Source organism: Aquarana catesbeiana, linkage group LG02, assembly GCF_042186555.1.
Source record: "Aquarana catesbeiana isolate 2022-GZ linkage group LG02, ASM4218655v1, whole genome shotgun sequence".
NCBI classification, from domain to species: Eukaryota; Metazoa; Chordata; class Amphibia; order Anura; family Ranidae; genus Aquarana; species Aquarana catesbeiana.
Window position 1 is genome coordinate 488220009 of NC_133325.1, and position 26809 is coordinate 488246817.

General features: G+C 42.4%; 1 protein-coding gene across 4 annotated transcripts in view; it reads left to right on the forward strand.

The window, feature by feature from the left end:
• ST7L (suppression of tumorigenicity 7 like) overlaps nucleotides 1–6701 on the forward strand; it is a 289595-nt gene extending 282894 nt beyond the window's left edge. For 3 of the 4 annotated variants that reach the window (XM_073615725.1, XM_073615728.1, XM_073615729.1), the window contains one exon: nucleotides 6292–6701. In XM_073615725.1, the coding sequence (XP_073471826.1) occupies nucleotides 6292–6387 (96 nt within the window). In that variant the 3' untranslated portion in view covers nucleotides 6388–6701. The remainder of the gene's footprint in view (nucleotides 1–6291) is intronic. The other variant, XM_073615727.1, reaches the window with a different exon arrangement.
• The last annotated feature ends 20108 nt before the right edge of the window (nucleotides 6702–26809 follow it).

Here is a 26809-nt window from a genome sequence, read left to right on the forward strand (position 1 = left end):
TGGACCAGTATTTATACAAGAGGAAAGAAGGAAGCTGAATATTACAATGCGCGGAGATGAGTTGTAACAGAACCTACAACATTGTAAGAGAATGCAGAGCTGACCCCATATTTGCGAGGAAAGGAAAAAGTGGTACAATGTGAACTGATTGAGGACTAGCATCCCAGTCAGAAAAACTGCCTTCTCTGACCTGCAACTTCCACAATGTAAATCCAAACTGTCAAATTCAGCAAGAAACCCCATGGGCAGTCCCCCTCATAATTATATGCCCTCAGCTCACATCATGTTTCAAAATTATCTAATGCCACCCCCTCATGCGTATCCCAAGTTATATGGTATTCAACCATAGTTAGCAGTCCTCAAATCTGACCCTGCCAATTTTCTAATGTGCATGCTTCCTCAGGCACCGTGAATACTCCTCCTAAACATTCCCGTTCTGTCATATTTGTATCCAGTCACCTCGTTTTCAGATCCTGCCCTATTTCAGCTCACTTGATATACAGACATTTTACTTTCAGCCCTCACTAGGCCCTCTCATATTCATCCACCACTGGCACTGGTTCAACTACCACCAGGTTCTCAAAATGTAAAACTGCTCATATTGTTCCACCCTCATGTACAGCCCCTCATATTAAACACTTCTTTCATCTTTTTCCTGAACCAGCCTCCCAGTGTGTAATCACTTCTTTCATCTTTTTCCTGAACCAGCCTCCCAGTGTGCAGCCCCTGTCATATTTAGTGTCCATAATCATCCTTCATACCTAATTTCTATAGTATAAAGCTGTTCTTAAATTCTGTAACAAACGGTCTTCCCCCTGTGGCCAATTTATATTCTGCTTTAGCACCCTGATGGGCAGCTCTTTTATCAGTCAACTTTTTTTTTTCTGCCTCAAATAAACTCCCAAAGCCCTTGCGCTTACCTACTGTGTGCAATGATGTGGTTCTATGTCAGCGTTGAGGACACACAAGCTTTCACCAAGGAAATAGAGAAGGCACAAAAAAGCCAAACAGTTCTGACAGGGACATACAGTAGTATATGTCAGTGTTGAAGAGGAGGCAACATAGAGCGTGTCCTTTCTTTCTACATACTGTGCTAAATACTTAAACCATTTGTTACCCTAAAAAAAAATGGATCCTGCTCCCTTAAAGCATAACAGCACAGTGCTTGTGCTGTGTAATTTGACCTCCTGTATAACCTAAATTACCTGGCGGATCCTGCTTGGTTCTGCCCTCCCCCCCGTAAACTGACCACAAATTAAAATGGCTGCTGAGCCCTGACACTGTGGTCAGTTTACGTGCCTCCGTCCTCCGCAGCTCTGCCCTGTCCTTTCCCCCCTCCCCTCCCTGCCTGTCAGCTCGTGACAGTGCCGCTCTTCTCCCCTCCTGCTGTAATAATAACTATAGTATATTTATGCCACCCCCTCTGTTAAATAACGATATGTATCCCAGGATCCGTGGTATATAAAAAAGATGCCGATTTCTACCTTGTGTCAGAGCATCTACTGGCGCTCGCGTGACCGCTCGGCTTTCTCACCTCTCTCCTCCCCAGCTGACATCAGCTGGAGTTCTCGGCCCCTCCCATTGTAGCCGTCAGTCTGGGAGAGAAGAGAGGCGAGAAGTCATGTGAGCGCCGGCAGACGCTCTGATATAAGGTAGAAATTGGCATCTTTTATATATAACACAGACACTGGGATACATATTATTTAGCCGATTGCCGACCGACTCACGCCGATATACGTCGGCAGAAGGGCACATACAGGCAGATTAACGTACCTGTACGTTGCCCTTTAAGAAGCGATTTGCAGGTGCGCGTGCGCCCGCCGCGACCTCCATGAGTGTGATCAGGGGTCCCGCAGACTCGATGTCCGCGGGGATACCCGCGATCGTCTCACGGAGAGGAAGAACAGGGAAATGCTGATGTAAACAAGCATTTCCCCATTCTGCCTAGTGACAGGACACTGATTACAGCTCCCTGTAATCGGGAGTGGTGATCAATGTCGCGTCACACATAGCCCCTCCCCCCACAGTTAAAATCACTCCCTAGGACACACTTAACCCCTACAGCAACCCCTAGTGGTTAACCCCTTCACTGCCAGTCACATTTACACAGTAATCAATGCATTTTTAATCGCACTGATTGCTGTATAAATGTGAATGGTCTCAAAATAGTGCCAAAAGTGTCCGATGTGTCCGCCATAATGTTGCAGTCACGATAAAAATCGTTGATCACCGCCATTACTAGTAAAAAAAAATTATTAATAAAAATGCCATAAAACTATCCCCTATTTTGTAGACGCTATAACTTTTGCGCAAACCAATCAAGCGCTTATTGCGAATTTTTTTTTTTTACCAAAAATTTGTAGAAGAAAACGTATCGGCCTAAACTGAGGAAAAAAATGTTTTTTTTTATATATTTTTCAGGGATATTTATTATACAAAATTGTCGCTATTTTTTTTGTTTATAGCGCAAAAAATAAAAACCGCAGAGGTGATCAAATACCACCAAAAGAAAGCTCTATTTGTGGGGAAAAAAGGACGTTCATTTTGTTTGGTCGCATGACCGCGCAATTGTCAGTTAAAGCGTCGCAGTGCCGAATCGCAAAAAACGCTCTTGTCTTTTGCCAGCCAAATGGCCCGGGGCTTAAGTGGTTAACAGAGGGGATGGCATGAATATACTATAGTGGCTTAACAACCACTTTAAGGCACACAAAGAGTGGGTGTCTGGTGTCTTCCTCAAACTGCAGGAAACCCAAGATACTTGACTTTGTTGACTGGTCCTAGTGAGGCCACTATTTAGGCGTGATGGGGGTGACATAATATGAGATTTCCTTTGGTCAAACAGTAGCTTTTATTTATTTATTTATTTATTAAGGCTTTGGTTGTTTTAGTAGTTGGGCACCAGGAATCGTTTCTGCTTTAACGCTTTTACAGCAAAATCTCCTGCCACTAAAACTGGAAGTTGCTGTCTCGAAGGAGATTTTATATTGTGTAAAATAACTGTTTTGAGTTAGATATGTGCATGTAGTATATATTTCCACTTTATACTAGTAAGGGGACTGCAATTTCCATTGCCACTTTAATGGCAGAAGTGCCAAACTTTTCTGCTGTCTTCTCAACAAGTTATGCAGAAAGCCCCAGGTACCCTGTCTTTTTCGGGACAACACAGCGGTCAATAGGCCTGGTGCATATTAGCAATGTGCTGATCATTTGTTAAGGGGAGCTTTTTTACTGCCCTTCTTCTTAAAATATGGCAGTTGAAGACATACAGCCAGATATCTGTATAGCAGGATTGCCACATGCTTGCTGACAATTGAGCTGGTTGAATACCAGTCCACTTGCCTTATGCTCCAGGTTGGCTGTCCAGTTTTTTTAATAGTTTATCAAAAAAAATGTAAAATAGGTAAACTTGCAAGGTTACTTCTGGGATTTTATTGGTTCTAATTTTATTAGGCATTACGAAAGCATTATCCTGATCCCTTATCTTCATGTATTTTAGTATCAGGTGATTCTTATTAATTTTATTGACACGCCCAGTTGGATTGTACAGCACTTACTGATTTGGAATTGATTATTGGCTTTAAAAAATCAAATTTTATTTGCCAAAAGATCTTTTTTTGGTATCCTTCTTGACTCAAAAATGGAAACCGCTTTTTTCTTGCTTGGGTAGAAACCAAAAATAAATCCAATGTGCTTTAGCCACACAACCATGCAGTTAGTTGGGTCAATGCCAATCATGGTCAATGTTCACCCCAACCTTTTCACTTGGTTTGTGCTTTCGAAAGACAGGCAGCCAAATCCAGGGGTCTCTAATGTCATAAACATTCTGCATAAAAGCAGAAAGCTAAGAATCCCCAAAATCTGATTTAAAACATTCAAGGCTTATCTTTCCATTAGTAAGCATGAAGCCAATTTAACTCCTTCCTGCCGAGCGTACGCCGATGTGTGTACTCGGCTTTCGGGGGTTATACCGGGATGATGCCTGCAGCTCTGTTCCACCGAGAGGCCTGATCAACAATCCTCCACCTCTGGCGGATAGGGACAGACTGGAACAAAGCCGTAAGCGGCTTCGGTCCAGTCTCCTATTTGTAAACACGGAAGCGACATCACTTCCCATTTACTCGGCTGCCAATGGCGCCAGTTTTAAAAATATATACAGTATTCAGAATCTCCGAAAACGGCGATCTGAATACTTTGAAGTGCAAAGGAGGGATCAGGGGTCTTTTAGACCCCCGATCCTTCCGTAAAGAGTACCTGTCACCACCTATTACTGTCACAAGGGATGTTTACATTCCATGTGACAGCAATAAAAGTGATCAAATTTTTATTTTTTTTTAAACACAATTTATTAATAAAAAAATAAATAAAATAAATAAGAAAAAATTTTTTTAAAGCACCCTTGTCGCCACGAGCTTGCGCAGCAAAGAAAACGCATACGGAAGTCGCGCCCACATATGTAAACGGTGTTCAAATCACACATGTGAGGTATCGCCGTGCTCGTCAGAGCAAGAGCAATCATTCTAGCACTAGCCACCTCTGTAACTCTAACCTGGTAACCATAGAAAAAATTTAAAGCGTCGCCGATGGAGATTTTTAGGTACCGTAGTTTGTCACCATTCCACGAGTGCGTGCAATTATAAAGCGTGACATGTTTGGTATCTATTTACTTGGCGTAACATCATCTTTCACATTATACAAAAAAATTGGGCTAACTTTACTGTTTGTTTTTTTTAATTCGTGAAAGTTTCCCTTTTCCCAAAAAAGTTGCGTTTAAAACACCGCTGTACAAATACCGTGTGACATAAAATATTGCAACAATCGCCGATTTTATTCTCTAGATTCTCTGCTAAAAAATATATATATATAATGTTTGGGGGCTCTAAGTAATTATCTAGCAAAAAATACGTATTTTAACATAACGTAAACACCAAATGTCAAGGCTGGGTTCACACCAGGGGTCCGGTGCGTCCCTGTTCTCCGTTTCAGGGGAGAATCTGGCCTGAATAACGACTGGATTCGGACCTGAAATGGAGCCAAGGATGCACAGGATCCCTGTGCAATGTGCTCCGCGGCCGCCCCGGAGATGTGTGAACCGGCTCCATTGAGAGCTGGTCACAATCTCCTGTCATGCGAATTGGATGCGGTAAAAGCCGCATCCAATTCACATCAGTGGGAACCCAGCTTAAATGGGGATTTCCTTCACTTTTAGAAATATATCTTCTCACTTCCTGTTCAGGTTGCAGAACAGGAAGCTAAAGCAAATCTTTCTAATGAGATATAAATGACAAAAATACTGCGGTTATACCCCTCCCCTATCTTATCCAAAATGAAAGAATACATATTGGCTTTGGATACATTTTAAGCAACAATGCGAGTGAAATTCCTTTTCATAAAAGTGACTACTAAAGAGACCATGTATAACTATGCACTTGAAATAAAATTTGTAACAATAAGCTAGTAAAATGTGTTAGTCATGTCAGACATTTCTTCCCAGAAAACATTATAGTTATAACTCAGACAGGATTATTTTGTTAAAAAAGAAAAAAGTGTAGAAAACATTGGAAACAAAGGTGGGATTGTTACAGTAGTGACCAATCAATTCTTTGCTAAATTTTCCCAAGGAATAATTTTAAACTTGAGTGGTCACTGTGATATAAAACTGCATAATGTTCCCATTTACTTCTTTCAAGATGGTAATAAATATCCTCCAAAGCGTGTACACAAAAATGTATTATATTTTTCTTTAAAATTAAACTAGAACTGAGATAAATATGGGGGCTCTGACTGCTGTTTGCTTGTCTCTGACTCAGAAATATGTTCTAGCAGAAAACAATGAAACCTTTGGATCAATGTAACAGCTGGACAACTTGGTAAATTCCTCAATAACTGCCTATGTATTTTCTCAGTTCTTAAAATTTCTGCATCTTCAAGTGCATGCTTTTGTGCTAGTTAATGCCATTGACTTTTGATAGGCCTACTTTGGGCTTTGATCTGCAATCGCTCGTTATGAGCATAAAACCATTGTTCCACACAAAAAACCCTTTTGGAATAAATAAGTAAGAAATCTAGATTGATTATCTTTTCTACCAAACTGTGTATCTGGAAACAAAATGCACTCAAACGATTGAGTCTTGTAGCTTATTTATCACTGTATTTTGTTTTTTTCTCTCTATATATATTTGGTTTACCCTCAGCCACACTCTTTATCGTAAGAACAAGTGTGTCCATTGTAGTTATTGAAATCCAATATAAATAATTAGAATAAATATTCTAATTTTTGTTTCTTTCTTGCAGTGTTTTGTGACGATGCTGGCTCCCTTCAGTTTTATACTGGAAAAAATGGAAAACATCATGCCATCCAGTTTATGGCAACATTTGAGTCGCATGTAATCTTCACCAGAAGTCAACGAGCAAAAACATTTGTTGCTGTACTAAAAAAAAACAAAAAAACCCTGGACTGGTTTGTATAAACAGGGGAATAGGAAAACTGGAGCAAAGTTTGTAGCTATTGATCATACAACCAATCTGCTTCAGTGTTTTCAGATAAAAAAAAATAATCTGGGAAGTGCTTGCTCCCCTTGGGCTCCAGTATTGATAAATCAGCCCACATTGGTTTTTCTTTTGTTAATCAGTTTTGTCTAGTAACTCTAACCTCAATATTTCTAAAATACACACGCCATTAAAAATTCTGTTTTAAAAAGTAACCATTGTTTACTTTTATTTTGAGTGTATTATTTCTGACTTGACATACAAAAATAATTCACTATTCTGTGCTTATTGCTAAGCAGTTGCAACTAATATCTGCTTTCCTATAAAGTAGGAAGCCAGGTGTGTGTGTTGTGTTATTTCTTATTTTACAATAATATGTGCATTGCCAATGTTTGTGTGTGTTGTAAAAATTAAAAATAAAGTAGCCTATGCATCTCAGGTGAATATTGTGTGAATCTTGGGTCAAAACATAAGTGGACCCCATTGTGTGGTATTTTGTCTTTTAATGATTATTGTATTAAGGTTTGTGTAAGAGTTAGTCAGTCGCTTTGGTTATGTAAATTTTGAGATGCACTAGGTGATTGTAATGGTTTTAATACTTTTCAATAGAATTGTCATGAGGGCTTATGTAGTACCTCCATTAACCACTTGCCGACCGCCTCACGCAGATATACTGCGGCAGAATGGCACGGGCAGGCAAAATCACGTACCTGGTACGTGATTGCCTTCCCCCGGGCGGGGGGTCCGATCGCCCCCCGGTGCCAGAGGCGGCCAGCATTTGTTCGCGGGCGATCAGAGGTGAGGGGGAGGCCATCCATTCGTGGCCACCCCCTCACGATTGGTCCCGGCGAATGAAATCCTTCCTCTGCCTCTGTAATGTAAACAGAGGCAGAGGAAGTGATGTCATCTTTCCTCGAGCCGGTCTTTTCGTTTCGGCGCCGAGGAGAGAAGACATCAAAGTGAGTTTGCACAACACTACACTAACAGTAGAACACGCAGGCACACTTTTCACCCCCCCGATCACCCCCCTGTACCACCTGTCACAGTGACACCAATAGCAGTTTTTTTTTTTTTTTTGCATTGGTGTCAGTTTGTGACAGTTATAAGTGTTAGGGCAGTTAGAGTTAGCCCCCTTTAGGTCTAGGGTACCCCCCTAATAAAGGTTAACCCCTTGATCATCCCTCGTCGCCAGTGTCACTAAGCGATCGTTTTTCTGATCGCTGTATTAGTGACACAGGTGATGCTAGTTAGGGAGGTAAGTATATAGGTTCGCCGTCAGTGTTTTATAGCGACAGGAACCCCCATATACTACCTACTAAAGGTTTTAACCCCCTAGTTAACCCTTTCACCAGCGATCTCTGTATAAGTGTTACGAGTGACGCTGGTTAGTTAGTTTGTTTTTTATAGTTTATTATAGTTTTAGGGCACACGCCGTTTATTACCTTATAAATGTTTAACCCCCTAATTGCCCGGCGGTGATATAAGTTACGTTTTTAGGGTCAGATAAGGTCTGCGTCGCCCCAGGCAGCGTCAGGTTAGCGCCAGTGCCGCTAACACCCACGCACTCAGCATACACCTCCCTTAGTGCTATAGTATCTGAACGGATCGATATCTGATCCGATCAGATCTACACTAGCTTCCCCAGCAGTTTAGGGTTCCCAAAACGCAGTGTTAGCGGGATCAGCCCAGATACCTGCTAGCACCTGCGTTTTGCCCCTCGGCCCAGCCCAGCCCACCCAAGTGCAGTATCGATTGATCACTGACACTTAGTCAGGCCTGATCCCTGTGATCGCTAACAGTTTTTTGGTAGCGTTTTGAATCAGTCGCTAACAGTCAGGAGCTTTTTTGCCTGTGAGCCTCACTAGTGTACCCCTAAATTTAGAGCCCAAAATGGCAAATCGAAGGTACACTAGTAAAGAGGCCTACACGTTTCTGAGCATGACAGATAGCGAAGAGGAAGTCACTCATCTGTCAGATTCAGGCTCAGAATACGATCCTGTAGACGACAGCGGCTCCATGACAGATAGCTCTGACGACGGAGTTGTGGTCCCTGCCAAGGTCAGGCGTACCAGACCCCAATCTTCTTCTTCTGTCCTTGAAGTGCAAGAACCGCAGGGCTCTCGTATGGAGCAGAGAAGTACTAGTGCCGCTATTCCTTCTGGTGAACTGGCAAGCACCAGCGGCCTAGTACACCCTGGTCGTACATCCAGCACTGCAGTAACACTTGGTGACGTGGCGAGTCCCATAAGTGCAGTTCAAGCTGGCGAGGTGGCAAGCACAAGTAGTGTCCCGTTGCCACCAAGAAGACGAACACAGGCCCGTCGTGCCCATAGTGCCCTTCCTGCTGCATTCGCCAATCCGAATTGGGTACCCACCACTTCTGGTCAGCACCCGTACTTCCCCCATTCACTGGCCAACCCGGAATTCAGGTGTAAACAGTTGATTTTACGCCACTGGATTTTTATTCGCTGTTTTTCACCGAAGATCTCTATAGATCTATTGTGGACCAAAGCAATTTGTACGCTGGTCAACACATCGCCACTATTCCCCAGTCCTCCCTTGCCAGAGATTGGAGACCAATTACGGTCTCCGAATTTAAGATCTTTCTGGGCCTTTCCCTCAACATGGGCATAAATAAAAAGAGTGAGTGGCGGTCATATTGGTCCACTGACCCAATTTACCATATGCCCGTGTTCTCTGCTTCCATGGCCAGGGCACGATACGAGCAGATTTTGCGGTTCATGCACTTCAATGACAATGAACTCTGTCATCCTCGTGGAGACCCTGAATACGATCGGCTCTACAAAATTCGGCCCCTCGTAAACCACTTCAACCAACGTTTTGCAGACTTGTTTACTCCCCAATAAGTTGTCTGCGTTGATGAGTCCCTGATTAAATTTTCTGGCCGCTTGTCATTCAAACAGTACCTTCCCAGCAAGCGTGCCAGATACGTGGTCAAGATGTATAAGCTCTGTGACAGGGCCACAGGCTATACATATAGTTTTATGGTTTACGAGGGCAAAGATAGTCACGTAGAGCCGACAAACTGCCCTGACTACATGGGAAGCGCTGGCAAGATTGTGTGGGACTTGGTGTCACCCTTATTCGGAAAGGGGTACCACTTGTACGTGGACAATCATTACACGAGCGTGCCACTTTTTAGTCACCTTTTTGATCATCAGATTGGAGCATGTGGCACCGTGCGACCTAATCGCCGGGGCTTTCCCCAGCGGCTTGTAGATTCCCGTCTTAGGCTGGGGGAGAGAGCCTGCTTGCAGTGTAATAATTTGCTCGCTATGAAGTGGAGGGACAATAAGAATGTTTTCGTTCTTACCTCCCTTCATGCAGACACGACGGTCCAAATTCCTACGGCGACTGGTGGAGAAACCCCTCTGTGTCCACAAATATAACCAAAATATGGGAGGGGTGGGCCTCAACGACCAGTTGTTGGTGCCGTACCTAGATGCCCGTAAGGCCAGACACTGGTACAAAAAAGTGTCTGTTTATTTATTTCAATTGGCTTTGCTGAACGCTTATGTGCTATACAGAGCTTCAGGACGGACTGGATCCTTCCTTAAATTCCAGGAAGAGATCGTCAGAGCCCTTCTGTTTCCAGACGGTGCTCCACCTCACCATCCCCATCCAAATGCAGTAAGCCGGCTGCATGAGAGGCATTTTCTTTATGTCCTCCCGAGTACCCCTACCCAACGAGCCCCCCAAAAAAGATGTCGTGTCTGCAGCAAGCGCGGATTTAGGCGTGACACCCGGTATTATTGTCGCTTCTGTCCTGACAATCCTGGTCTTTGCATTGGTGAATGTTTTGAACGCTACCATACACTAGTTGAGTATTAGCATAGGGTACAGCACTGCACAGATTAGGACACACTTTCACAGGGTCTCCCAAGATGCCATCGCATTTTGAGAGACCCAAACCTGGTACCAGTTACAAAAGTTAAAGTTACAAAAAAAAGTTAAAAAAAAAAACAAAAAAAATATAAAATAATAAAAACCAAAAATAGTTGTCGTTTTATTGTTCTCTCTATATTCTCTCTATTGTTCTGCTCTTTTTTACTGTATTCTAATCTGCAATGTTTTACTGTTGTTATGTTTTTATCATGTTTGGTAACCATTTTTTTGTTTTCAGGTACGCCATTCAGCTGCAGAGCGGATTTATTTATCTTGACAGCAACAGCGTTTGCTCCCAAGGTACATAAAGCCGTGACTCCAGCGATGTCGGAGGTGATTTCACCACCACAGTTACATACTTCTGCATATATACCGAAGCGTGGGGGCAGCAGTGGGTGGAGGAGCGATTTGCTCCTGCCTTTTGTGGGAGGATGCCCCCGTGCTTCGGCATATGTATATTTTAGGCACAGGTTGCGTTTAAATGTTTTATTTTTTACTATTTTTTTTGTATTTGCTTTGCAGGTATGGTAAGTCTTACTGTTATACTGTAATGTTACTTTGTTTTATTGTTAACCATCATTTGCTTAGCAGGTACGCCATTCAGCTACAGAGCGGATTTAATCATCTTGACAGCAACAGTGTTTGCTCCCACGATACATAAAGCCGTTACTCCAGCGCTGTCGGAGGTGATTTCACCACCACAGTTACATACTTCAGCATATATGCCGAAGCGTTGGGGCAGCAGTGGGTGGAGGAGCAATTTGCTCCTGCCTTTTGCGGGAGGATGCCCCCATGCTTCGGCATATATAAACGGTGCATGTATGCCCATCATTAGAAGTGGGTGGATGAAGGGAGGTATTCTAATGGTGGGCATACCCATCGATCAATATCTTTTTTTCATTCAGCCCACAGGCTGCATGAAAAAAAAGTTTACAATATATGCCCAACAAGGACCAGCAACATACTGGTATGTTGCTGGACTTTGAGTTGTTATACCAGAATGATGTCTGCAGGTTTAGGTATCATCTTGGTATCATTCTTTTCAGCCAGCGGTCGGCCTTCATGTAAAAGCAATCCTAGCGGCTAATTAGCCTCTAGACTGCTTTTACAAGCAGTGGGAGGGAATGCCCCCCACCGTCTTCCATATTTTTCTCTGGCTCTCCTGTCCCAACAGGGAACCTGAGAATGCAGCGGTGATTCGGCCAGCTGACCATAGAGCTGATCAGAGACCAGAATGGCTCCAGTCATCTCTATGGCCTAGGAAACCGGAAGCTATGAGCATTTCATGACTTAGATTTCGCCGGATGTAAACAGCGCCATTGGGAAATTGGGAAAGCATTTTATCACACCGATCTTGGTATGATCAGATGCTTTGAGGGCAGAGGAGAGATCTAGGTTCTACTAGACCCCAATTTTTTCAAAAAAGAGTACCTGACACTACCTATTGCTAACATAGGGGATATTTACATTCCCTGAGATAACAATAAAAATTATAAAAAAAATGAACAGAACAGTTTAAAAATAAGATAAAAAAGCAAAAAAATAATAAAGAAAAAAAAAAAGCACCCCTGTCCCCCCCTGCTCTCACGCAAAGGCGAACGCAAGCGTCGGTCTGGCGTCAAATGTAAACAGCAATTGCACCATGCATGTGAGGTATCACCGCGAAGGTCAGATCGAGGGCAGTAATTTTAGCAGTAGACCTCCTCTGTAAATCTAAAGTGGTAACCTGTAAAGGCTTTTAAAGGCTTTTAAAAATGTATTTAGTTTCTCGCCACCACGTTTGTGCGCAATTTTAAAGCATGTCATGTTTGGTATCCATGTACTCGGCCTAAGATCATCTTTTTTTATTTCATCAAACATTTGGGCAATATAGTGTGTTTTAGTGCATTAAAATTTAAAAAAGTGTGTTTTTTCCCAAAAAAATGCGTTTGAAAAATCGCTGTGCAAATACTGTGTGAAAAAAAAAAAATGAAACACCCACCATTTTAATCTGTAGGGCATTTGCTTTAAAAAAATATATAATGTTTGGGGGTTCATAGTAATTTTCTTGCAAAAAAAAAATATTTTTTCATGTAAACAAAAAGTGTCAGAAAGGGCTTTGCCTCCAAGTGGTTAGAAGAGTGGGTGATATGTGCCATAAGTTTCTAAATGTTGTGCATAAAATGCCAGGACAGTTCAAAACCCGCCCCAAATGACCCCATTTTGGAAAGTAGACACCCCAAGCTATTTGCTGAGAGGCATGTCGAGTCCATGGAATATTTTATATTGTGACACAAGTTGCGGGAAAAGACAATTTTTTTTTTTGAACAAAGTTGTCACTAAATGATATATTGCTCAAACATGCCATGGGAATATGTGAAATTACACCCCAAAATACATTCTGTTGCTTCTCCTGAGTACGGGGATACCACATGTGTGAGCCTTTTTGGGAGCCTAGCCGCGTACGGGACCCCCGAAAACCAAGCACCGCCTTCAGGATTTCTAATGGCGTAAATTTTTGATTTCACTCTTCACTGCCTATCACAGTTTTGGAGGCCATGGAATGCCCAGGTGGCACAACCCCCCCCCCCAAATGACCCTATTTTGAAAAGTAGACACCCCAAGCTATTTGCTGAGAGGTATAGTGAGTATTTTGCAGACCTCACTTTTTGTCACAAAGTTTTGAAAATTGAAAAAAAGAAAAAAAAAATGTTTTTCTTGTCTTTCATCATTTTCAAAAACAAATGAGAGCTGCAAAATACTCACCATGCCTCTCAGCAAATAGCTTGGGGTGTCTACTTTCCAAAATGGGGTCATTTGGGGGGGGGTTGTGCTATCTTGGCATTTTATGGCCTTCAAAACTGTGATAGGTAGTGAGGAGTGAAATAAAAAATTTACTCCCTTAGAAATCCTGAAGGCGGTGCTTGGTTTCGGGGCCCCGTACGCGGCTAGGCTCCCAAAAAGTCCCACACATGTGGTATCCCCGTACTCAGGAGAAGCAGCAGAATGTATTTTGGGGTGTAATTCCACATATGCCCATGGCGTTTTTGAGCAATATATCATTTAGTGACAACTTTGTGCAAAAAAAAAAAAAAATTGTCACTTTCCCGCAACTTGTGTCAAAATATAAAATATTCCATGGACCCAACATGCCTCTCAGCAAATAGCTTGGGGTGTCTACTTTCCAAAATTGGGTCATTTGGGGGGGATTTGTGCCATCTGGGCATTTTATGGCCTTCAAACCTGTGATAGGTAGTGAGGAGTGAAATCAAAAATTTACGCCCTTACAAATCCTGAAGGCAGTGATTGGTTTTCGGGGCCCCGTACGCGGCTAGACTCCCAAAAAGTCCCACACATGCGGTATCCCCGTACTCAGGAGAAGCAGCTGAATGTATTTTGGAGTGCAATTCCACATGCCCATGGCCTGTGTGAGCAATATATCATTTAGTGACAAATTTTTGTAAATTTTTTTTTTGTCATTATTCAATCACTTGGGACAAAAAAAATAAATATTCAATGGGCTCAACATGCCTCTCAGCAATTTCCTTGGGGTGTCTACTTTCCAAAATGAGGTCATTTGGGGGGGTTTTGTACTGCCCTGCCATTTTAGCACCTCAAAAAATGACATAGGCAGTCATAAACTAAAAGCTGTGTAAATTCCAGAAAATGTGCCCTAGTTTGTAGACGCTATAACTTTTGCGCAAACCAATAAATATACGCTTATTGACATTTTTTTTTACCAAAGACATGTGGCCGAATACATTTTGGCCTATATGTATGACTAAAATTGAGTTTATTGGATTTTTTTTATAAAAAAAGTAGAAAATATCATTTTTTTTTCAAAATTTTCCGTCTTTTTCCATTAAAAATAAAAACCACAGAGGTGATCAAATACCATCAAAAGAATGCTGTATTTGTGGGAAGAAAAGGACGCCAATTTCGTTTGGGTACAGCATTGCATGACCGCGCAATTAGCAGTTAAAGCGACGCAGTGCCAAATTGTAAAAAGTGCTCTGGTCAGGAAGGGGGTAAATCCTTCCGGGTCTGGTGGTGGTTAAAAAACAAAAGTGCTGTATAGCCTAACCACTTCATGACTGCAATGTGATCTTATAGATCCAAATGTAAAATATCCCTTTGCATAAGAATGCTAATTAACCTCATAGCAGACAACTTGGAATGCACAACTGTGTATGCTCCTAGTTCTCAGATCAGCAAAAAATAAAATAATTATAGTTAATGAAGTTAACTAATGCTGCTAAACTTGGTTTGGGCATGTAAACTTCAAAAAATATTGGTCGAGAGAGTTAAAAGATAAGTTAAATTACACTAAGTGAACTTCCACTGAAATCGAAGTGTCCTAGGTATGAGATTCAAAAGTGAGAAGGGCAAGCCTTACAGCAAAGATTAGAGGAGTTCCATTTTAGATTTGCTTTGTTATGGAAAGACTGAGATGAGGAGAAGACTCTGAGAACAGTAAGATCAACAAAGCTGTAGTTAGAACAACACAAATAATTGAAGGTTTTGGGTAATGTTATGTCATTTTTTCTCTTCGGGCTTTGAATAGATACCTTTACTTTTCTTAACAGCTTGCTGGCAAATGATCAGAGAAAAGTACATTGCTGATATTGTGTTTAACAAGGCTCTGGGTAAAAGCCTGTAAATGCCAGCATTCTATAAACTGTTTTCTCAGAAGAGAGTTCTATTATATTGCAAAGCTTTTTCATAAATAACTGGGTCTTTCCTAAAGATCTGAGCACCCCTTCTGCATTCAGATACTGTGCTTAGCATATATAAATTCAGTGTTTGTTCCTCTAAGATGGAAACATTCATAAAATATCTATTAGTGTAGCTTTAAAGTGTCCAAGTATTGCAGTGAAGTGTGATGTTTGTACTATTGCACATTAGTAGAGGAATGGACAATATATTAAAACAGGACGATGGGAACAGATAGTTTGGAAATCTTTTGTAACCTCTGAGCCACAACCGTCCTTTCCAGCACTGAATCAGCTGCCAGACAAGAGATTCTTCCAGTAGTCCGAGTGTTTCCTGGACTATACCCAGTTACCAGACATAAAAACACTGAGGGGGAGGTGTGATTAGCTGCTAGGTAAAACATCAATTAAACAGATATGTCGTGAACAACTGATTAAAGTTATTTATTGCTGACGTTTTTGAGGAAAAAAATGTTTAACCTTCCCAAAAACGGTACCAATATCTTTGCATGTGCATCATTATTAAAAAGTAAAATTGCATTTGAAAAGTGGGTTTTATTTTTAAAATGTGATACAGAGAAAAAATGTCCCTAGTGTTCTAACAAATTTACACGGTATGGTTTATTGCTTTACAAATTCATAATAGATCTGAATTGAATGAATGCAGTTGGTGACATTCTAAAATGGGCCACAAACCTACACTATGAAAGTTTATGAACCCTTTGGACGGTTCTATAATTTTGCATGAGTTGCACCTAAATGTGATTAAATCTTCTTAAGTTCTTCTTCCCTTTGCAAATGTCTCAACACTCGTGCAAGCATAACAAATGTTTGTCGTTTTTGTGTAATAGTTTTTGTTGGCTTTCGCCAGGCGAATGTTACATTCCCTAACATTGGATCCTATGACCAAAATAGTCATAAGAATCGACCATGAAAGTTAGCATTCACCAGTAGAGAAAATAATGTAACAATATTGGCTAAGAACATTCGATCAGCAGAGGGAATTATATGAAGGAGACCTCAGCACTGTGTACAGTCTATGGAGAATTCTGTGTGAACTGCTAATCGAATAGGTGTTCAGCAGTAATATTATTACCATTGCTAAGTGTGACAGTTTCCCCCTAATTGTAAGGGAGTTTCCACCTGCTTGTTAGGGAGCTGGCACCCACCCAGCTGGTAGCCAGGAATTCCCGACTGACAGATAAGTGTAAACAATCAGAGATGGTATACAAAAAATAAAAAAAGCAGGGGGTTCCCAAAATGTATACGAAGTCCTTTAGGTCTGGTGAAAATATTAAGAGGGACCCTATCATAAAAATACAAGCAAATGAAAAAAACAGTGTGTGGTCCCAAATCTCATACAAGAGTTCGTCCCCCTCCTCCTGAACCATACCAGGCCACATGCCCTCAACATGGAGGGATACCTTGCCAGGCCAGATACTGGTTTCCCCCTATGTGAATGAGTGACAGGTAAACAAAACGCCTACTCATTCACAAAATGAAAAAAGTCAATAGTAAATAAACATACACACAAACCTACAGGACTGGCATTGAGAAACCCTGCCATATACACACTCCAAAACCTTGTGGACAGCCTTCTCAGAAGGGTTGAAGCTGTTATAGCTGCAAAGGGTGGGCCAACTCAATATTGAACCCTATGGACTAAGACTGTGATGCCATTAAAGCTCATGTGCATGTAAAAGCAGGCGCCCCAATAATTTTGGTAATATAGTGTTATAGTGTATATACACAAATATATATATATATATATATATATATATATATATATATATATATATATATATATATATATATATATATATAATCAGCTGCTTAATAAACATCTGTTTATTGTAGCTTTCACTTTAAAAAGACCAAACACACATTGAAGGCACATATACGTACACCAATTAAAAACATTACTTCCCACTAAGGTCCCTTATATACAGGGCAGGCTCTATTGGAATCTGTCCGTTGAATCTTTCCCCGCTGAGCAGGCAGATGGCTGGTCCATGTCTGCTTCACCTATGCAGAGCAGACACAGACAGCCCGCTCTAATCTATGAGCGGTCAGATGTAAATGGTCTGCCTGTCTGTTTACACCCAAATGCCATCTGCTCTGATCTGCCAGATGGATGGGTAACTGACCCCTATACATCTGGTTTTAGTGGATCGGATCAAATGTCGGCGGGTGTCAATGGACACATGTCCTTTGACACCCGCCACTTCATAGAGGAGACTGGAGAGTCTGATTGGGCCTGCCCTCTTAAAAGGAAAGGAAACTGATTCATAATAAATAAGTAAATATAAACATCCCAAACAAAAGATATTAACCACCTCCCGTCCGTGCTATAGCCGAAAGACTGCTACAGCGCGGACCTAATTTGCCGGGAGGGCGTCCATAGATGTCCTCCCGTGCTCGAGTGGCCTGCGCGCCCCCTGCAGGGTACGCGCGGCGCACTCTGTGATCAGCAAGTCTGAGGCTTGGCTGATCACAGATCGGAGTAAGGGGTCAATCTCGACCGCTTACCACATGATCAGCTGTCAGCCAATGACAGCTGATCATGTGATGTAAACAGCCGGCAATCGGCTATTTTTTTCTCCTCGCGCTGGCAGAATGAGGAGAAAAAAAAAGCCAATCACCGGCAGCTGTGAGAGGGACATCAGACGTGGAGAGCCTCTGCAGAGGCTTCTATGCCACCTACCAGCGCCACCTACCAGTGCCCACAGTACCACCCATCAGTGCCCACAGTGCCACCTGTAAATGTCACCAATCAGTGCCTCATCACCAGTGCTGCCCATCAGTGCCACCTACTGGTGCCCATCAGTGACATCTATCAGTGCCACCAATCGGTGCCGTCTTATCAGTGTCACCTTTTTTGTGCCTATCAGTGCAGCCCATCAGTGCAGCCGAATATCAATGAAGGAGACAACTTACCAGTTTGCAAAATTTTATAACAAACTATGAAACATGTTTGTTTTTTTCAAAAATTTATTTTTGTTGTTTGTTTATCAAAAAATAAAAACCCAAGTGGTGATTAAATACCACCAAAAGAAAGCTCCATTTGTGTGGAAAAAAATGATACAAATTCCATTTGAGTACAGTGTTGCATGACCGCGCAATTGTCATTCAAAGTGTGACAGCACTGAAAGTTAAATTTTCTATTTTGAGTTTATATTGATATAACTTCCGTAGTAGCCCTTCAGAGTAGAAGGTTGGAAATTCATGTTTTTTTCACTGTGCGCTCCCGTTCTAAAAAAAGAATAATTTATTTTGTTCGAAATAAAAATTTGGTTTGTGGTTTGGAGGCCTGTTCAAGCTTTTGTGTCTGTGACATGTGTCATCATTGGAAGTTCCCTGAATTTCTATCTTAATGACAATGGTCAGCTGGACAAATAGCAATGCTGAATCTCCCCACCAGTGACACAGACAACAATAAAAACATGACGAAGATCTAATCCGTTCACATTTTATTCAAAATTAGAAATCAAATATTTAACTGGAGTTCTACTTTCAGTGGGATATCAATGAAAAAACAAAATCTTTATTGATGATCTGTGTTTGGTATTGTGTTTATCACCTTTATCTGCAAAAAATGTCTAACTTTCCATACATATATTTATAGAGTAAAATGAATGCCTTAAATTTAAAAAAAATGTATTTTTCTTTTCCTAGTAAGTTTTTCTCCTACATTTTTTGCATCTTCGTTGCGTCCTATTATCCACTTCAGATATCTCTAGCCATCTCATAATTGTTCTGTGCTCAGTCCCAGTGTACCTTGTTCTCTTCACTGTGCTGACAGAGTTAGATAAACAGATAATCCTCCTCCATTGCCTGGGAGACCACTTTAAGCGGATTAATTGCAGAAGGGTCTTAATAGAATTGTATTGTCAAGTGATCTAAGCAGGAACCGTCATGCTGAGAGGCATTCTGTAAATACTTATTAGCTTATACTGAGAGCCTCTTGGGTCCTAATCAGTTCAGTTCACTGTGCAGCACTCCCATAGACTAGTATATTTGAGTCTGTGTGCTTTGTTCCTCATCTTTATTTTTTGTTTTGGTCTTTAAGGGATAGTTTTCATGCTGTATAAGAGGTTATAACTGGAGTAATAAGATATTTTGTTATCCCTAAAGGTTATAACTGAAGTAATAAGATATTTTGTTATCGATAAAGGCAAATAATACTGACGGCCACATATATACAAGTAGGTCAAATGACACTTGAATTGCCCAAATTTTCAGTAAACTGGACACGCTCTGAATGGCTAATGGAAAACATATTTCTTAGTCACACAAGCTCTTTAGTCATTAGCATGGGTTATATATGAAGCTACCTTCGGGTGACTGGACACTTGCAAAAAGTGAAAACTGTAGGGACAACCCCTATTTAACCCTTCTCACTTTCTTATGGGGGGGGGGGGGTTCTTTCCCTGATTCTTTCATTAAGTTCCAGCTGCACTATACCTACTGTGACTCCTTGTCTGTGCCTTGGGGGGACCGTATTTGGACCCCACCAGATTGAAGAAGCAGGGCCGGCCTGTAATGTTGCTAGAATGCACTTAATCCTACTGTAGTGTAAAGGCATGGAATGAGCCACAGGTTGTTTTACAGGTCCAGGGCTGTGGTCTGCTTGGGCAAAGCCCTGCCCCTTAAGATACCTAATCCTGCCAGCCTACAAGCTTCAGATTTGAAGACAGAGTGGAGGCCTTTTAACCTTTCATGCCCAGGGTAGCAAGAACCTATTTAGCATTCTGGGGTGTTTCTTCTTGGTGGTTGCATCTCGGAGCTGGGAGTACCTTTTTTAAATTAAATTTGATGCTGTTTTACTACACGAGCATATTTGCTTGGTGCTATTGCACCTGCATGAGCTTCCCACTACAGTGCCCTAGTGCGCCTAAACTACCTTAGCACACACTTCACCTGCACCGTCTTTCTCATCTGGGTTACTGAGTCTGCACACCCAGCTTCTTCCACCTTCTGGGCGTTTGTTATGACCAGCAACAGCTCCTTCCCCTCATCTATTGGCACAGCACATCGGACTCACTGTGATACCTGGGTTCATAGCAGCCTAAAGTAAAAGGAAGGCCTTTTCTTACCTCTTCACAGCAGCTGAGGTCATGAATACAACTCTGGGGAAAATTCACAGATCATGGCAGATCAAGATAAAAGGATTGGTTGCTTTTGCTAGCTAATACTTGGCACATAGCTCCAACAGGGGCTGTAGTAAATCTACACAGGGTTCTAGTACCCATTATTTTGATAGTTCTAATAGTTTACCCCATACCTTCTTCTGGCCCTTCTGCCACACAAGTCTCCTCTTTTTTTATCCAGAGAGGAATTTTCTGCCACAATGTCATATTTAATGGGGATAATCACAGGCCTTGTAGAGGCCATTGATAGCAGGGGTCACAACTGTGCTCCTTCGGCCTCCCCTTCAATATTGGTCTTTGAAATTGCCCTTGAACCAGGCACATTAGCTGAGGATGATCCTCTCCTTCAGAGGAATCAGATCGGATGGCACACCTAGGGTAAAGATTTCATCCAAGCTTTAGGATATCACTGATGAATCAGACCATGGATCAGCCGTGGAAAAAGGATTCTTTATATTGGGATTTCTATTTATTATAGTATTTTTTTTTCTGTTGGTTCAACTAGATGAACTTGTGTTTTTTTCAACCTGACTAACTATGCAACCATTGATACCCTTAATGATGTTGTATGCACCTGTTTAGCATTAGATCAGCCTGAATCTGCACACTCCAAGGTCTCTAGCCAAGGTCTCTTAAATTGCCAAACCAGTGAAGACTTTCCTGGTTCACTCCCTGGTGGAGCCTGTCATATGCTGCGAAGTTGGGCTCATTCAGAGAAGATTTTTAGTTATTCAAAATACTTTTCTCAGGAATATTCTACAGAGGGAAGTTTTCAGCAAATGTGGACAGTTCCTGTGGTAGATCCTGTCATTTCCTGTCTTAACAAGCTCCTCACAGCCCTCATGGAGGATAATTTTCTGTTCAAGAACCCAGTAGAGAAAAGGTTAGGTGCCTCCCTTTTCCATTAATGAGCCACGCCATGCATGGTTGCTTCTATGGCAGTCTGCCAGACCAGTCTGGACTAAATGCATGGCTCCAGATCCCAGTTCTATACTAACAGATGCCTTAGTCCACAATCAGACCTTTTATCTGTGGCCTAACACTAATGCATGAATGGCTTGGTGGACACTCTTCGTCAGATATCCAGAATAAGTCTCCTCTCTATCCATTTTGGCTTAAATACTGGTCAGTTGAACTTCCATTCAATAAACTTTTTGAGCAGTTACCTTTTGAAGGCAAGGGCTTGTTTGGTACCTCCTTAGATAAGTACAGTGGGGCAAAAAAGTATTTAGTCAGCCACCAATTGTGCAAGTTCTCCCACTTAAAAAGATGAGAGAGGCCTGTAATTGTCATCATAGGTATACCTCAACTATGAGAGAAAAAATGTGGAAACAAATCCAGACAATCACATTGTCTGATTTTTGAAAGAAATTATTTGCAAATTATGGTGGAAAATAAGTATTTGGTCAATATCAAAAGTTCATCTCAATACTTTGTTATATATCCTTTGTTGGCAATGACAGAGGTCAAACATTTTCTGTAAGTCTTCACAAGGTTTTCACACACTGTTGCTGGTATGTTGGCCCATTCCTCCATGCAGATCTCCTCTAGAGCAGTGATGATTTGGGGCTGTTGCTGGGCAACACAGACTTTCAACTCCATCCAAAGGTTTTCTTTGGGGTTGAGATCTGGAGACTGGCTAGGCCACTCCAGGACCTTCAAATGCTTCTTACAAAGCCACTCCTTCATTGCCCGGGTGGTGTGTTTGGGATCATTGTCATGCTGAAAGACCCAGCCACGTTTCATCTTCAATGCCCTTGCTGATGGGAGGAGGTTTGCACTCAAAATCTCACGATACATGGCCCCATTCATTCTTTCATGTACACAGATCAGTCGTCCTGTTCCCTTTGCAGAGAAACAGCCCCAAAGCATGATGTTGCCACCCCCATGCTTCACAGTAGGTATGGTGTTCTTTGGTTGCAACTCAGCATTCTCTCTCCTCCAAACATGACGAGTTGTGTTTCTACCAAACAGTTCTACTTTGGTTTCATCTGACCATATGACATTCTCCCAATCCTCTTCTGGATCACCCAAATGCTCTCTAGCAAACCTCAGACAGGCCCAGACATGTACTGGCTTAAGCAGGGGGACACGTCTGGCACTGCAGGATCTGAGTCCCTGGTGGCGTAGTGTGTTACTGATGGTAGCCTTTGTTACGTTGGTCCTAGCTCTCTGCAGGTCAGCCACTAGGTCCCCCATGTGGTTCTGAGATTTTTGCTCACCGTTCTTGTGATCATTTTGACCCCTCGGGATGAGATCTTGCATGGAGCCTCAGATCAAGGGAGATTATCAGTGGTCTTGTATGTCTTCCATTTTCTAATTATTGCTCCCACAGTTGATTTCTTCACACCAAGCTGCTTGCCTATTGCAGATTCAGCCTTCCCAGCCTGGTGCAGGTCTACAATTCTGTTTTTGGTGTCCTTCGACAGCTCTTTGGTCTTCACCATAGTGGAGTTTGGAGTGTGACTGTTTGAGGTTGTGGCTTTTGTACTGATAACAAGTTCAAACAGGTGCCATGAATACAGGTAATGAGTGGAGGACAGAGGAGCCTCTTAAAGAAGAAGATACAGGTCTGTGAGAGCCAAAAATCTTGCCTGTTTGTGGGTGACCAAATACTTATTTTCCACCATAATTTGCAAATAAATTCTTTCAAAAATCAGACAATGTGATTGTCTGGATTTGTTTCCACATTTTGTCTCTCATAGTTGAGGTATACCTATGATGACAATTACAGACCTCTCTCATCTTTTTAAGTGGGAGATCTTCCACAATTGGTGGCTGACTAAATACTTTTTTGCCCCACTGTACATCAAGTAGATTATGGAAGCTAAGAGTACTCCCCTCCCCTAGAGAAAGAGGACTTACACCCCCACCAGTAGGCGTTCTACTCCTGAGGTTAGGAAAATTTATTTTCACCCCCTCATTCTTCACATCTTAGACAAGAACAAACTTTCGTAAGAAGCCATAACCCTCCACACCACCTAATGCCCCGTACACACGGTCGGATTTTCCGATGGACAATGTCCGATCGGAGCGTGTTGTCGGAAATTCCGACCGTGTGTGGGCGCCATCGGACATTTTCCATCGGATTTTCCGACACACAAAGTTGGAGAGCAGGAGATAAAATTTTCCGACAACAAAATCCGATCGCGTCAATTCCGACCGTGTGTGGCCTGTTCCGACGCACAGAGTGCCACGCATGCTCAGAAGAAATTCCGACACAGGACAGCTCGTTCTGGTAAACTTAGCGTTCGCAATGGATACAGCACTTTCGTCACGCTACAATGTTAAAAATGGTTTAATACAGCGCACTCTCTTCTTCTTTATAATGTGACAAGAATTAAGTAGTTTTGCTGCTCATATTCACACACACTTCTCACAAACTTTTATTTGTGTTTTTTTAGTGGGATTCCCTGAACATATTGTTATTAGTTGTCACATCTGACAGTTTTATATTTTTTAATTTTTTTTTTATTTTGGATTTTAAGCCTTTTTTTTTCTTTAATGTTTGGATTTTTTCCAAGGCTGATCTTTGTTCAATGTTATTTTTATTTTTACTCCAGAATATTTTTGGGTGTGTTTTGTGTGTCAAGTTACCCCAACACCATTGATATCTTGTATTATTTAATCTCAAGGAGATTGTTTGTTGTTGGTGTCCCTTGTTCATTTCACATTGTATATTTGAAATGTACCTGAATCCTCACAAACGGTCCTTTTTGAAGTAAAACACATAGGAGAGTATAATTCAAAACAAAAATCCTTTATTAAGGGATCAGAACCAAACAAAGAGGGAGGCAACACTGGATCAACATGAGAAATTAGCGAAGCCTGGGACCCCCACGGCAGACATCAATTCTTCAACATCAAAATTGGTGGCCTGAGGAGTCCATATCTAAGGGAGGCCAGTCTGGTCCAGAATTCGCAGAGATCCGGATAGCAGCAGATGACATCTGTGTCCCCAGGCTGTGGTACCACAAGAGGCTGCATCTTTTGGCCGACCAGACTGAACCCAGGGCAATCACTGTCTGGTTTTCCTTCCACGCTTCCTTCACGGCTGTGGCTGTGCAGTTGGAGATGTGGCTGGAGGAGGAGTAGGACCTGGAGGAGGAGGAGGACTGGGGGGACCTGGAGGAGAGGGAGGAGGAGGAGGAGGACCTGCAGGAGGAGGACCATCCCAAAGATGTGTGTGAGGTGTAATTTGGCCCCTCATACCTTTCTCCAGAGCCTCCGATATGAGGGCCTCACACATGGCTTTTTGGCCCTCCTCCATCCTCTGCATTTTATAGGCTATGAAGGCAGCAATATTCTCCTGCATGGTGTGGGGTGCTCCCAGGACCTCTGTAGCCCTCCAAAAGAATGCTATAGCAGCCTCCTCTAGGGTACTCCTCCTACTGCCACTTTCTCTTTTCAGGGGGGGTGGAGGGACCTTGATATCAGCCAGCCGGCTCGGCCCGGCCACCTCCTGGCTGAGACTTCCCTGTGTATGAAAAAGGGACATAGTTTTAGTTTTTGCATCATCAATCACAATCCTAAATTAGTACTCCAACTAACATCTAGTTAACATCATTGATTGTACAAGCAGAAATATTTGGAGGAATGCTATACCTGACTCAATCTGGGCTCCTCCACATGTGACCTGGAAGGCCCAGGTTGGACGTCAGAAGCCTCAGCCAGGGGGGAAGGAAGCGTGGAAGGAAGACTGGAGAGTGATGGCCTGGGTTCAGTCTGGCCTGCCAGAAAGTGCAGCCTGTCATAGTACAACATCCTGGGGACATAGATGTCATCTGCTGCTCCGGATCTCTGTGAATCCAGGACTTTCTTGCGCTCCCTCAGATATGTGCTCCTCAGGCCACCAATGAAAATCTTTAAATAAGTGATGTCTGCCGTGGGGATCACCTGCTACACAATTTCACACAATTGCTCCAGTGCTGCCTTCCTCTTTGCTTGGTTCTTGAAATGGGGGTGGGTAATCTCCCACAGACAGGGCAGCTCACTTAGCATCTCTATGAATACTGACATGAAGTCATTGTCTTTCATTAAGATATCCATGTTCACTGCAAGACACAACACAAGACAAAGCCTAATGTCAGACAAAACTCTCCTAATCTTGTTACAATATAGGCCTCAATCTAGAAGCAGTATAGGCACAAGTTTGTCTCTTACCTTCGTTCTTACGATCGGCGCGTCCAATGCTCCTTCCTCCGCTCACAGATCGTACGTAATACGCACGCGTGTTACGCTTTATACACACTGCGCATGCGTGTAACTCCGCCCGCCCCTGACGTTCTTTCTAGTGTATTCCCCGCCCCTTTTCGTTCGGCGCAGTGGGGGAAGAGCATGATGGCGGAGTTACAACAGGTGCGTGCTAATTCTAGCAACGAGGAGGAGGAGGAGGAAAGCCCGGATCCAGGCACGTCCCGATCCAGAAGGAGACGTTTTAAGGCCACAAATATGTCGTTTGGGGAGATGTTGGAGATGGTCGACATCATGAGGAAGTCCGACTATGACGGAAAATATGGGCCTTACCCCAACCCCAACATCCGAAAGGCCAAAATAATGGCGAAAGTGGTCAGGAGTCTTGAGCGGAATTTCGGGGTACGAAGGTCTAAAGATCAGCTCAGGAAGCGGTGGTCGGACCTGAAGTTGAGAGAGCCAGAGCAGTACCGAAAGATCCGGAGAGCGCTGCAAAAAAGTAAGTAGTTGTGCTGTGTTCCTATTCTTTCTGTCTTTATTACGTTCGTTCTGCTCCATATGCTTTTATTAATTATAACGTTTAAAAAGGTCAACTTTAATGTTCATGGGCCCATTATTCGTTCGTATCAAACATTTTTCTTTCGGCCTCTAGAACACCATTGTTTAGGCCATATGCATTTTCACACATTTTTGGGGGCCTACTTGGATGCCAAATATTTGTTTGTGTAGATGGGTTTGTTACTAGAATGAAATGCAAACTAGATTGTGTGTAAGGAGAGCACACTGAGCAGCTGTTTTCACATCTGGACACTGGAGCACTAGTGTGGGACACAAGAACACCATTTTTATTAGGGGGGGCACACTGATGCTCCAGTGTATACTAATAGGGGGGGCTACATCTGTGAAGCTTGTACTAAACAGGTAAAGTATTGCAGCTTGACAAAGGGCAATAAAAAATATACATCTTGGAACTCGGCTAAAATAGACAATTGTACCCCACTTCCAAGCAATGTTTCCTATTTCTAGTTCTGCCATCAAATATCTGTGTGCTAATTATACCATTTTTGTTTTACATAGGGGAGAAAAGACTCGGACACCCCTCATCCCAGGAGACCAGAGACCCCCCCCTCTGGAAGAAGGGGAAATACCAACCCAAGAAGCTGAGCAGGAGGAAGAAGAAGATGTGGTGGAGATTGGCACCACAACAGGTGAGTGTCTGCGGCCACAGGCTCAGGTAAAAGAGATGGATGGTGGCAGATTTTTGAGACCTTTTTTTTTGTTCTTTATCTCTTTTTAGGTGATCGTGATCCAGAACGCTTTACATCTGAAAGTGCCCAGATACTGATCGGGGAGATCATGGGGTGTAATCTCCAATTGCAAAAC